General features: G+C 36.9%; 1 protein-coding gene across 1 annotated transcript in view; it reads left to right on the top strand.

Annotated features, from left to right (window-relative positions):
- The window catches only part of LOC126755361 (uncharacterized), a 152810-nt gene that overhangs the window by 93899 nt on the left and 45107 nt on the right, over positions 1–13804 (top strand). Inside the window, 2 exon segments of the mRNA XM_050467872.1 lie at positions 6959–7394; positions 7539–7817. Coding sequence (XP_050323829.1) covers positions 6959–7394; positions 7539–7817 — 715 coding nt within the window.

Genomic DNA, 13804 nt, shown 5'->3' with positions numbered 1-13804 from the left:
GCCACTCGAAAAGCTGTACAACGTCAGTGCTATGTTCCAAGAGTAGCTGCCGCGTTACAGCTTAACCCCAACGTGCTCAATAGCACTGTTGATCAAAACAATTCCTTAATCAGAGAAAAGACATATTTTGCTTTAGTCAGCCCTTTCGACAGATATTGTTTTTCAATGATACATATATTCTTATATAGAGAAAAATGTGCGTTGATATAACTACAGAGCTGGATGATTTCCATAAATTTTTTATACAACAAGATTTCCTTCGGAAATCTGCCGGTCCATCTGCGCAGCATTCATTGCACTCCTATCTATGGTCCATCCCTTATGTTATTAATTATTTTCTATTATTTTTTTTATATTGCCGGAATAGACCTCCCTTTTTTGAACAATTTTAAATTCCAACTAAATCTTTCATTCAGTATATAGTAAAGTGAGAGCGAATGATGTTATCGAAACAAAACTTTAAAAATACCGAATATGTGGACCGCAGTGTCAATGTCGGACTTTAATATTATATATAGAGTATTATGCGCAACTAAATTCTCGCAATTTGGTTTTTATGAAAATGCAATTTTATTGTAAGGAAATTGTTAAAAAAGAATTATTTGAAGTATTGCCCATCGCTAGTCATAACTTTTGCCCAACTTTCTGGCAAAGCTGGAATACCATTACAGTAAAACTGTTGAAATTGTGATGCTATCTAAGAATCAAGGCATTTGTCGATGTCGTTGATGTGTAGAGGTGCCTCCGAGCCAGACCATGTGTCTTCGGAACAAATAACAATCGGACCGTGGATAGACTTCCCATTAAAGCATTTCTAGTTCGGTTTTAACGTGTATGGCAACGTGAGGCCGAGCGTTATCATGCAGCAGAATTAGTTTCGTGCCTCATCTGGTACTGGGGTCATAAGGAATCCAAGTACATTGTTTCTCAATCATTCCCAGTGCATGTAGTCGTTTGGAAATGGCTTAGCGTGTGACTGCCATTACTGAAGCAAGCTTTTCTTGCGGATCTTCATCGAGTGACGTCTCCAATTCACCGTCTTCGAAGGCTTTTGACCTTCCTTCAGGCAGACGGTCGTTAATATCGAAATCGGCGAAATAAATCATGGCACTTTGTTTCACTTGGAACAGCACCTCCTTAAACTGTTTAGAGTTCGCAATATGATTCTGCCCCCGATTTCTTTGACTGAAAGCAGAAAATCAACGCTTTTCGCAAATGACGATTATTTGGAAAAAAATCGGAAATATTCTCACAACCAAACGTATATGACATATAAACAAAGTATTGACAAATAACGGGGCCTTAGTTGCACACCTAATAAATGTAATGAGAGCACTTTTCCCTGATAATAATGCGCCCTTTAAACAAAAATACTGAATATAAGTTTTCTTAAAACACTCAAAGAGCGTTTTTTATGATAAGTGTCTGTCTTTATGCCAAAAATGGTTATAATCTGGTCAACACTTACCCTAGTCCAGACGATTTCAAAACTTTATTTAGGTCACTATGAGCGATATTTAAAGAATCTAAGTGTTTTCTTAATCACTGATTAGTGTTATATGACATAAAGTTTACGTTGGATAATTTCGTGGAATAATGAATATTGAATTCACTCGCAACATATTTTAATACAAAGGTTTGTTAATACCTGAAAATATGCCCTCAGCTTTGTTCTTTCAAAAATTGCTAGAGTCTAAAATGTTCGGTTACACCCGAACTAAGCTCTTCCTTACTTATTAATATTATAATTTTACTTTTCATTTACATTGCATAACTTTCCAGCAGCAGTTTGTTTATTTCTCCTTCTCACTTGCCATCGCCCATGAAGATTAAGTGTTGATAGTTGTTTACGCCCCGGCGCACAGATGTGTTGCGAAACCGGAATTTTTCGCTGGAAACCATATTGCCTAAACCTTTTAATTGTATCGATGAAAACTTCTATAAATTGGTCAGAATGAAATACCAAACAGAATGAGTGAAAAAAAAATTTACACCGAAAAAAATTGTTGGCTCAAATTTTCAACAAAAGTAAAAAAAAAAGTTATTCCAAAAATTAAAAAAAAAAATGTATTTTAATTCTTCTTTTATTTCTGATAAATACCCTATGATTAGTTTTTTAAATAAAGTATAGGGTGGTCCGAACAATAATTATAAACGTCAAATTTTCATGATTTTTCGATATTTGTTGAAAAACTCTGAAATTTTATATAAAACCAAAATCTATTTCATTTCTTATTTGAAAGGTGGCAATAAAAGCTTTAATTTGATACCACTTTGAAGTCAATAGCTTCAGTTTTAAGAGAGTTATGCTCAATTTTGTGGAGTGCTAGAATAAATGTAAAATAAAAAAAAATAAGTGATTTCGAGAATTTCCGTTCTATTTCTATGGAATAAATACTGAGATTGATATACTAAAATCGCTATAACTCCCAGGAGGGCAGGTATGGGCAGCTGATTTTTTCACAGTTCGTTGAAAACAAATTATGTAACATTTCTGTAGTAGTTTGGAACTGGGACTCTCTGGGACTTTTTAGATATTGATTACAGCCTTTAGTCGGGTTTGTTATAAAATTTCTTCTTCTCAGAAGATACTTGTCCGAAGGAAGATTTTTTTTTCCATATCGTCACCAAAATCAAATGAATCATTTTGAATACAGCCCTGAAATCCCCTCTTTTCGATTAAGTGTTGAAATCAATTAAAAATCAACGAGCCAACATAAAAATTGTGTGTTTTTTGTTTACTCACAAAATATCATTAAAAACACTGAAAAAAATAATCGGAGAAAAGTTACTTTTCCACTAGCAGCAAGACAGTGCGGCGCACACCAACATCGCACCCCATGCATACAATGATGTGTTTGTGTATCTTGTCATCGCTGCCATGTGAGCAATTCATTGATTAATTTCGTTGCATCATTGTTTATGCATTTGCTGCAAGTAGGTGACAGACCGCACTGCCACACCGCACCCCCTCTTTTTGGCACATGATACGCCAACATGCTGATGTTGTGTGTTTGAGCGTTCGCGCTTAGTGTTGATTGCCGTCATCTGTCAATAATTAAGCAATTCACAAAATGAATAATAGAAATTTATTTGCGGCAGCTAATTCTAGCTAAACACACACAATGTCTCTGTATTCACACTCAGCGCGCTCGACAGCCGCATGATTGTGTGCAAATTTTCAGTAATCGCTAAAGCGCGTAATTTTTCAAAGGTCAAGCGCACTGCCAACTGCGAATTCACAGCGTGCATATAATTACAGTGCTATGAACAATTCAATGCATTCTACTCTCTCTATTAAATAGTATAGCCACGCTTCATTGTGTGTGTGTGTTGCTGTGGATGTGGGTGGCTTTATGATATTGCAGCTTGCTACTAATAAACTCAATTATCAGCCCAATGGCGCGTTTCAGTTAGATTTTAATGGTCAAGTGTGAAACAATGGCAATGCCTTGTTGCATTTGCATTATTGTATTAATAAATGAATAGCGGAATATTAGTGAGATGCTGATATTTCAGATATTTCATGCGCCTCTAATTCAAACTTAAGAGGAAAGTTGGCGAGCGCTGTAGGCGCGAAGGTTTGGTCATACACCACAGCTGGTATCGTGGTTCGAATGTCACGGCAATAGCTATAGTCACTATACAGAATAGTCCATATGCTAATGTTTTATGAAAATCATATAAAATTGTTTTATTTTATTATTATTTTTTTGGTTAATTAGTTGTTCAATTCGTCAGACTAGCGCTATTGACTTATCTTATTTTCTGATTTTTGATTTTTTAATAACAAATCTCTCAAAAATGGTGCCACAAGCTACAATGAGTGTCTGCAGTAAGATAAACTTCGTACTGATTTAAGAAGATATTTATCTGCATTTTGATTGGTTAGTTATACAAGTAAGCTACGCCATAGCTATTTGCTGTAGAAATCCCATCTAAATAATTTGTTCCGACTTTGTAACCTGGTCTATGTCGAATTTTGGGAAGAAATCTTGACAAAAAAAGAATTTTCCTTATAAAAACTTGATTTTGACCGATCAGTTTGTATGGCGGCTATATACTATAATAATCAAGGTAATTTACGTCAAATTTCGTGAAGATACCGTGACAAATAAAATAGTTGTCCATACAAGGGCTTGATTTTGACCGATCAGTTAGTATGGCAGCTATATACTATAGAAATTTGATCTGAACAATTTCTTCGGAGAATGTAGACATGTCATGGAAAATATTATAAGCCAAGCTTCGTGAAGATATTTTGTGAAATAAAAAAGTTTCCCTTACAAGGACTATGGCAGCTACATGCTATAGTTGTTCGAAATCGGTGGTTCCGATTGTGAGCAGTTTCTTCGGGGAAAAAAAGATACAGACAGACAGACGGACAAGGCTAAATCGACGCTTATCATTTATATACCAGATGCATATCGTTTCCTTCAAACTTAATATACCCTATTAAGAGCATAAATATTAAGTCCACTGAATTTTACTTCCATGCGAATTTACACTTACCTTAGTTATTAAATTAGTAGCATCAATAATGAATGAAAAATTTCTACCAGTTGGTACTTACAAAGAGTATACTTCATGCGTTATAAATTGTCGAATGCTTTCATCAATATTTCACTTCAGTAAAGTGTTGGTGTATGAGTAATTTACAAGAGTACTTCAAAGATATGCAAAGTAAATAAAATATACAAACAACAACCACAAAATCCGCCTTGTTAATGCAGGAATCAAGAATTTCGCGCGCAACATTACCAACTCATCGAGTGAATACTTAAAATTTACCACTCGAAAATCTTCCTCCACAAATTTCTTCGCGCGAAATATATATATTTTTCATGAATTTAAATGGAAATATAGCGAAAATATATCATGAATAAATAAAGCCATACTCAGTATATATGTATGTCCTTATATGTGTTGTACACTAGTTATGTGTGCGAAGAGTCCTTGAATATTCTTGATTTGCCACTACCGTAACCATATAAAATTTTGCTATTTTTATTGTAGTTTTACTATTAACAAATGCTGCAATAATTTATGGTAAAATCTACTTTTAGGCGCAACACACAGCTGCGCTGCATTAACGCCGTGATTATGCGCGCTTTTCAAAGTCAATACAACTTAATGAGCTTATGCCTGTGCGCCTGTGTATGTATGCAGTATGTAGGCTAAATATTTATAAGTTTAGCATGCATGAGTGGGTGCATAAGAGTCTTAAAAGTGTTGGTGAAAATTCCACTCTTAAGCTATAAACTAAAGTCAGTGAAGTACTCAGCTAATTTAGTAGGCGTGGGTTAAGCTGAATTCAGTGCAAACAGAAGAGGAAGCAGTTAAAGGTAGTTTTCACTGTGTACAGATTTAACTTTTATTAAAATAGTAATAACTTTCTTTAAAAAGTTGAAACTATAATTCTGGCACGATACCTTGAAATCTCTCAAAAAAGATTGCAGTACCGAAAATCTTCATGGAGCTTAATTTCTAGGTTTCTCATCTAATTATTTTGACCTCGATCTTACATTCTTGGATAAAAGTGGAAATCGTGTAAAATTGGGCTGGGCACTGATTCGTATTCATCGAAGAATCGTAAAACCAACATATTACTCGCGAGATCAAAAAAAGTAAATTCGGAGGATCAATTTAGATCAATTTCAATGGATCGATCGATGATCTTTAATATATCTGCAAAGCGAAAAAGTCACTCAATGAAAATTGTGTTTTGAGAGAGAAAAAAATATATCCCCAGAGAAAGGAAAAAATATTTAAAATATGGTTTAAAGTTTTCCGAATCCCGCATGTTAAAAGATAATTTTTGCAACTTCCTTATTTTTTTTCCATTTCTTGCCCCTATCCATTTAGTGAAATTACAAAGTTTCTTTCTGTGACATCAGTTATGTTTTTTAAGGTCTTAAAAAGGGTTTCAAATGATCTCACACAATAATCGATCGTTTTGGTACATTGGCGGTGTACCCTATAAAACACTCTCCCTTCTATATTTAGCTTTTTCCTTGCCCCGGGACCGCATTCGCAGTTTCTACTCTCCCGGCGTTCAGAAATGTCTACGATTTTCGGAAATAGTCCACCGCAACCATCGTTATAACTATTATGTTTAAAGAAATGATCAACCTCCGCAGAGACAAATTTCGCCTCCTTGTCGCACTATAAACGGGGCACTGCGGGCTCTGGAAGCGCTTGTCCAACATGGGCATAGTTTCTTGCGCAAACTGGCGGTTCTGTGGCATGGATTGCCCAGCGATTTGCAGAAGCAGGCTCAAGGCCCTAGGTTCCATCTACGTGGACAAGGATTACATTACCTCAGTCGCGCCCAGCAGGTTCCTGGAATTGTTCAGCATATTGGACCTTTTTGACCACATATAATAGATTACACTCCCTTGTCCAACGATCGTGCCAGAGTTCAAGTATTTGCTTCCTCCCCTGTTGTCTTCTGGATATATTCTATACCTTAAACCGAGCGCTGTAATGGCAAACATTGGACAAAGGACAAAGCCAATCTCTGACATTTATAATGTCTCCATTAAAGAATTGTTAAAAATATACTCTCATTATGATGAGATGATGACAAAATCGATCTCATTCTAGAAACGCGGATCGCACTTATAAACTTTAGAGAGCCAGAGTCGTTCCCTTTTAGAAGAGCGAAATATCCTAAGGATAAACACTTGAAAAGCTACAGAAAGAGTTCAGGAAAACACTCGACTTAATAATGTCTTTCCCGAAGTCATAGACATTTCCAGAAAAGGAAAAAAACGCACACCCTAAGCTCGCTCTGTAGTCGTCTGCTGATTTCGCAGTCGAAAAAATTTCGCAATTCCTATTATAATTTTCCTAATTTACAAAATATAGTCAATGTTTTAAACTAACTTAAATTCACTTTCCTACATCTCTTATTTCTTGTTGCTAACTATTAATCTATATATGATTTTTTTTACAGCAAAATGAAGATCGCTTCACAACCGTTGAACTGCCTGCCAGCGCTAAAGTGCCGAACAACAACAGCAATGTCACAACCGCAGCTGCCACAAGCACCAAAACCGTTGGCAGTAGCGGCAGCGCACAACACGGCAAAGCCATCAGCATTCGAATCGGTGGTGATGGTGGCGGTGATGGACCAGGCGGCACAACTGCCTGCGAACCCATCGATGTGATCACCTATCCACCGAACACACCAACCACGCCAGCAACTAAAGTCGCCATCGGCGGTGGTGATTCGGGCGCAGCGCTAATTTCGCTCGACACCGGCGATCCTAATGAACCGGAACGTGGCAATTGGACGGGCCGTTTCGATTTTCTACTCTCACTGCTCGGGTACTCGGTGGGGCTGGGCAATGTGTGGCGCTTCCCGTATCTTTGCTACAATAATGGTGGCGGTAAGTTCAATATTTGATATTTGAAACAGGGAAATCAATTAATAATTTCACCAAATTGCATTAACATCCATTAACTTTGTCACTCCAATTCTCATACAATATTTCATTCTTGTCTCTAATATTTCGCTCTTATTCCTACTGCAGGCGCCTTCCTCATACCCTTCACAATAATGTTAATTATCGCCGGTCTGCCGCTCATGTTCATGGAGCTCTCATTCGGCCAGTATGCCGCTTTGGGGCCTGTGGCCATTTATCGTCGCTTCTGTCCGCTGTTTCGTGGTCTCGGCGCTGGCATGGTTATCGTTTCGGCCATTGTAATGCTCTACTATAATTTGATTATTGCCTGGACAATATTCTATATGTGCGCCTCATTTCGGCGTGAGTTGCCATGGCAGAACTGTGAGGCCGCATGGAGTACTGAAAGTGAGTACAAAAACAACTATCCGCTTGAATGTTATATAAATTTATAATTTAAATAAGTGAAATAATTTGTGTAGCGAATTTCGCGAAAACATGCATTAAAACTTCGTGTGTCGCCTTCACTTGTTCGAAACTTTTTGAGCGCAGGTTTAAAAGTTTATTTAATGCTGTGTAGCTTTCAGTCCATTAATTGAAAAGTATTGTGTAGGCGTCTTAATTAACTTATAAGCTTACCTTCACGTATGCGTTTGTTCAGGGTGAAAACTTAGATTTTATTAAAACTCATTTAATCGGTTGCGCTGTGGGATTCTTAGGTTAGGTTGCGTAGGCATTGGAAGATACAAAAAGACGGAGAAAAGATGAACGCAGTGAATGAAATCAATACCATCAACTCCGACTTCCAAACAAATATTAACTGAAATAGTAGGAATGGCCGAACTTCGTGTATAACCGAATAATGGAATTTCAAAAAAATTGCGTCACTACGCCCAGAGTGTAATTTTGAAACCGGCTCCTATAGAGCTTTTAGTATTCCTTTAGTGAGTTAACGCACTTTTAGTGGTTTTCAACATGAGCCTTATATGGAGAGTCGAGGGGGTTTCAACCGATTTCACACAGTTTAATACCATCTGAGAATGTACTGAAATGATTCGTTCTAAACAAATTTGGTTAATATAGCTCTATTGGCTCTCTAAGCTTATTAGGGGACGGGTCACGCCCACACTCTCTAGAAATACAAGCTTTTTGGTAGCGAGATAATAATCCGACATTTCCACCTGAAATAATAATCTTCTCTGGGTGCCAAGGGACACGTCTACCAAGTTTCATCATATATCTTAATTTTTCTCAAGTTATCGATTGTATGAACAGCCGTTCAGACAGACAAACGGACAGACATTCTGAATTCAACATCTTGATTATTTTAATCTGTCTCACTTAGTTTTTGGTGTCAGAAACAACATGTGTTATACTCTGTGCAACATATGGGCAGAGTATAAAAATTGAGTTTAGCAGTTTTGAAACTCTCAGAAGCTTTTTTGACTTTAGTTTATTGCCTCATGACTCGGTAGAACTCGACTAGATTATTAGTTGAGTATTTTCATATCAAAATGCAAGTAACGAGTGGGTAATTTCGGATATAACTGAATATTTTATACTCTTGCAACTTGCAAAATCAAAGACCTAGAAATTGCTTCAGGTCCTGGCAAAACCTTATACTGGGCTTTCCAATAAGAGTGATATGATTTTTATACCCTGAACAGGGTATATTAAGTTTGTCACGAAGTTTGTAACACCCAGAAGGAAGCGTCGGAGACCCTATAAAGTATATATATATAAATGATCAGTATGTTGAGCTGAGTCGATCTGTCTGTCCGTCCGTTTTTAAGATATCGTTTTGAAATTTTGCAAACGTCACTTTCTCTTCAAGAAGCTGCTCATTTGTCGGAACTGCCGATATCGGACCACTATAACATATAACTACCATACAAACTGAACGATCGGAATCAAGTTCTTGTATGGAAAACTTTTGCATTTGACAATGTATCTTCACAAAAGTTGGCACAGATTATTTTCTAGGGCAACAACGTAATCTCCGAAGAAATTGTTAAGATCGGCTTACTATAGCATATAGCAGCCATAGAAACTGAACGATCGGAAAAAAGTTCTTGTATAGAAAATTTTTGCATTTTATAAGATATGTTCACAGAAATTTCGTACAGATTATTTTCTAAAGCTACAGTGTAATCTCCGAAGAAATGGTTAAGATTGGATTACTATAGCATATAGCTTCCATATAAACTGAACACATAGTTACTAAAAGAAATGCACCTGTGAAGGGTATATTAGCTTCGATGCAGCCGAAGTTAACGTTTTTTCTTGTTTTTTTTTTTTTAATTACAACACACTAGTTGTTAGGGAAATTAAAATGTTTTTTTTTTTATTTAATGTGTAGTACAATCGGTACAATTAAGTTCTGAATATAACATATTTCAAATGTCCTCCATGACTTCTTTTGCAGGAATAAATTCAATGAACCCAATTTTCTTTACTATTTACTTATTCCACTTAATCAAGTCGTATGTCATGAATAGCATTTTCAATATTGACTTCTTCAGCTTGAAGTGAGATTGGTTTATTGCTAAAGACCAATGACTTCAAATAACCCCACAAAAAGTGGTCTAATGCTGTTAAGTCACAACTTCTTCGCGGCCATTCAATGTCACAATTTCTGGAAATAATCAAATCTCCAAACTTTACTCGCAATAATTCGGTTGTTGCACGTGCTGTGTGGCACGTAGCCTCATCTTGTTGGAACCAGACGTTGTCAAGATCAACTTCTTCCAATTAAGGCCAAAAAGTTGGTTATCATCGGTCTTTACCACTCTTAATTGGCAGTAACGGTATCCACCAGCTTCATTTCGAAAGAAGTACAAACTGTCAAAAGTGAGTCTCATCGAAGAAGATGTTTTCTTAAAAAAAGCATAATCGTTTTCAAATTGTTCGAAGGCGAAATCAGCAAACTCATGACTGATTTTACTGTGGTCCAATGGCTTCAGTTCTTGAGTGAGAGCAACTTTATACGGATGCAAGCCCAAATACTCTCTTAAAATCCGCCAGCTTGTGGTTTGAGACAATCCCGATTCTTGATAACGTCTGGAAATCGACAAATTGCGGTCTTCAGCAACATCTGCCCAACCGGCAACGAGTCAGTCTTTCGATCGCGTCCCGAGATATGTCAATTCAACCTAAAAGTGAGCGGTGTCACGTCCATTGTCCAATTTTTATCCCGGGTCCCATAAGGCCCTCTGATACTATCTTGGATGTAAAATTGTATGTTTCTGGCATATTTAGTTATTGATTTATCGCACTTTTAGTTGATTTTAACTGTACCGTGATATGGAAAGTCCATCCATTTTTACAGTGTCGATAGGGTGTTAAGATTTATCATGAGCAAATTTGGTTGTTGTACCGAGTTTCATCAAGATATCTTAATGAATCAAGTCCTTTCCCTCAACTGTGTCCTTGTATTTGGCCCGCAAGGCCGCAAATATTTACAGCTTTAGGTTGGGTTAACTTTTGAGAAGTGATTGTGAAAGTGTTACCTTCAATAGATTCAAAGTTTCTTTTCTTCAAATATTAAATACTATATATTACTATTATAATGAATCTGGAGTGCATATGTGTGTCTTTAAGCTTCTTGATCACTTCAGAAAAACTTGAAACCAAGTGAATGATTTTAACTTCCACAAAAGATTTTTGAGGTGAAAATACTAGACGTAAATATAAATATAGTATAATACTATAAAGAAATTTGTCAACCCACCATAATAAGTTATTAATGTCTCTTTTATTGAGTTTAGCTGGTTAATTTTATTGTATAGTGAGCGGAGAAGTGACAGATATAAATAGGTGAAAAATACGTCGAGAACTGCGCATTTAACATGCTATTTTGAGTTTACATATATTAGTGGTATTGGTTTTGCGATTAATATTTAGTACCAAAGCCATAAACTTTTTTATTAAAAAGAAAATATAAAAGATGTAATAAAAATCTTAATTAAATATGATATTACTTTTCTTAATAAGTTCTTAGCGCCAAAGGGTATTTAACGATTTAAAAGACATGCATACACATATACCATACACAAATGTCATATAAACGAAATAGAAGTAGAAACAGAGAAAATCTAACAATTCCTATTCAAACCCGCCTCCCTTCATAACACTCAACCAGCAATGGTATTATCAATGACACTCGCTCGTTGGAGCCACGCACTCAACCCACATAAAGCGTATTGTCGCGCCTTTAACTCATCGCTATCGATTTCTTGTCTCGCGTGCTCAGAAAGTAAAAGCAGAAATTGTGTAGCTACGGAAACGGAAGTGAAAAGTTAGCAATTGCCCATGCGGAAGCATTGAAATGTAGAGCGCGTAGACATTAAACGCGCAGGCAAGCTGCCGTACGGACAGGAAAGCAATACAAAAGCACACAGACTCGTAGGCTCACAGCCTCCTAGTTGAAGGGCACACCTAGTACATGCATACACACATAACCTTATTGAGCTACCATGGTGTGTACGAAGTGTGGCGGGAGATAAAGCATTTTAAGGTTGTTCTTAGTAAACATTTCAATTGCAACTGTGGATAGTGGCGCTCAAAGACACGCAACACATTGCATGCTGATTGCTGTTATGCGCCGTTTTTCATTTGCTGGATATCGAGCAATTTCGCAAAGATCGCCAACAAACGATTCTGTTAACGGCTCACGTTACGCTTATTTTGCTTTCACTGAGCACGTGAGGAGAAAGTAAGAAAAGAGAACATGGGAATATGTACCATGTATTTATGTATAGTATATGTATATGGAAATAATCAGAAAATTCATACGTAGACCCACTAATGTTACGACTTTTGGAAGAAGTAGTTACTTAGATTTGATTTGGAATTGCAGAAAAGAGCAACATTTGGCAACAAAAAAAGCGCTCTTCTACCATGGAAACTCACGGTCACGGCACTTCCACTGTCACCACAGCCAGATTGGTCAATCTGCTGACTCATCCTCCGCATTCCGGCTGAGTGGCTCTAAAAGAATTACTTTTGAAAAAATCTTGCGCTGAGCAGCAATTTGAGTTAATTGAGGAGTTTATGGCCACCACGCAAGTCTACTTTGCAGGCCTCCAGAAAACATATTTTTCAAATGGATCAAAGCAGTTGGAACATCGTTGGATGGATATTGGGAAAGCAATCGCGATTTTTTCTAAAGTTTTCTTTTTCTATAGACTATGTATATGAGTGAATTTGCTTTCAGGCATCACATATTTCAAACAATCCACCTGATAGCCCACTTTAAAACTGACACAATTTAACATACATATGTATATGATTATTACTACTTATGTCTCCTTGACAACCGTTACAGCCCCGTGACTTCGCTCTAACCACCTCACATTTTATGTGGTTAAACAATTGATTATAAATTTCAATTAATTTCAGCAACCAAATTATAGTCCACTCAGCAAAAATTGACGCGCAGTAAAACCACAGCAGTCGCACCCCGCTTACGAAGCAGACTCACCTACCAACAAATTAATAAATGAAAGCAATGAAATTCTGAGAACAACAGACGAACACATTGTTGCCAGGAATATGACGTAATGGAAATTAGACCAAAACGTCGGCGAAAGCTAGTAAGGCACTAGGTTTTTATACAAAAACAACAATAGCAGCCTTGGAAAAATGACGAGTGCTTTTTTTACTGCAATTCGCTTTCGCTTCAAACGCTGAAGCACTTCAAAAGCTCTAGAGTGTCTACTCCGTTGGTCTTTCGCTGGCAACCAGCTGTGGTGAGCACTTGAGTTAAATTGAGTAAGGAGAGTGGGGGTGATAACAATAACAAGTTTAAAAAAAAACTTTTTCATGCAAAAGAAGAAATACCGTTAACTTTCGCTTGCACCGGAGCTATAATACCCCTCACAGGTGCATGTTTTATGGCATAAAAAGCTGCAAATAGAAAAGTATCTTGATCTCAATCGATCAGTTTGTTGACAGCTATTTGTTATAAAAATCCGATCCAAACAAATTTTTCGGATATTGTAGCGTTATCTTGGATAATTACCCACGCCAAATTTCGCAAAAATATCTTCTCGACTTAGTTTTTATGCATCAAATTATACTGGTCGAATATCGGTCGTCTCAAAAAATTAACACCTTCTTGGAGTGAAAAAGATGTGGGCAAAATGTCGAAGATATCTTTAAAACTGAGAGACTGGTTAGCATATACCAGTATACAGACAGCCAGGCGGACATGACTATATCGAAGCAGCTCATCACGTTGGTCAAACTTAATATACCTTGTTCAGGGTATAGATAGTGGAATACACCAAATGGCACAACAAAAAGCAACTGAAGATGATGAAGCATCTTAAATGCTTTTGAACTGTTATTTACGCGCACAGCGTGCCGCTCAACTTCACTGCTGTTTAGAAGCG

The sequence above is a fragment of the Bactrocera neohumeralis genome, chromosome 4, assembly GCF_024586455.1.
Source record: "Bactrocera neohumeralis isolate Rockhampton chromosome 4, APGP_CSIRO_Bneo_wtdbg2-racon-allhic-juicebox.fasta_v2, whole genome shotgun sequence".
Classification (NCBI taxonomy): domain Eukaryota; kingdom Metazoa; phylum Arthropoda; class Insecta; order Diptera; family Tephritidae; genus Bactrocera; species Bactrocera neohumeralis.
Note: the sequence above shows the minus strand (reverse complement) of the source record. Positions and strands in the feature narration are given on the sequence as shown.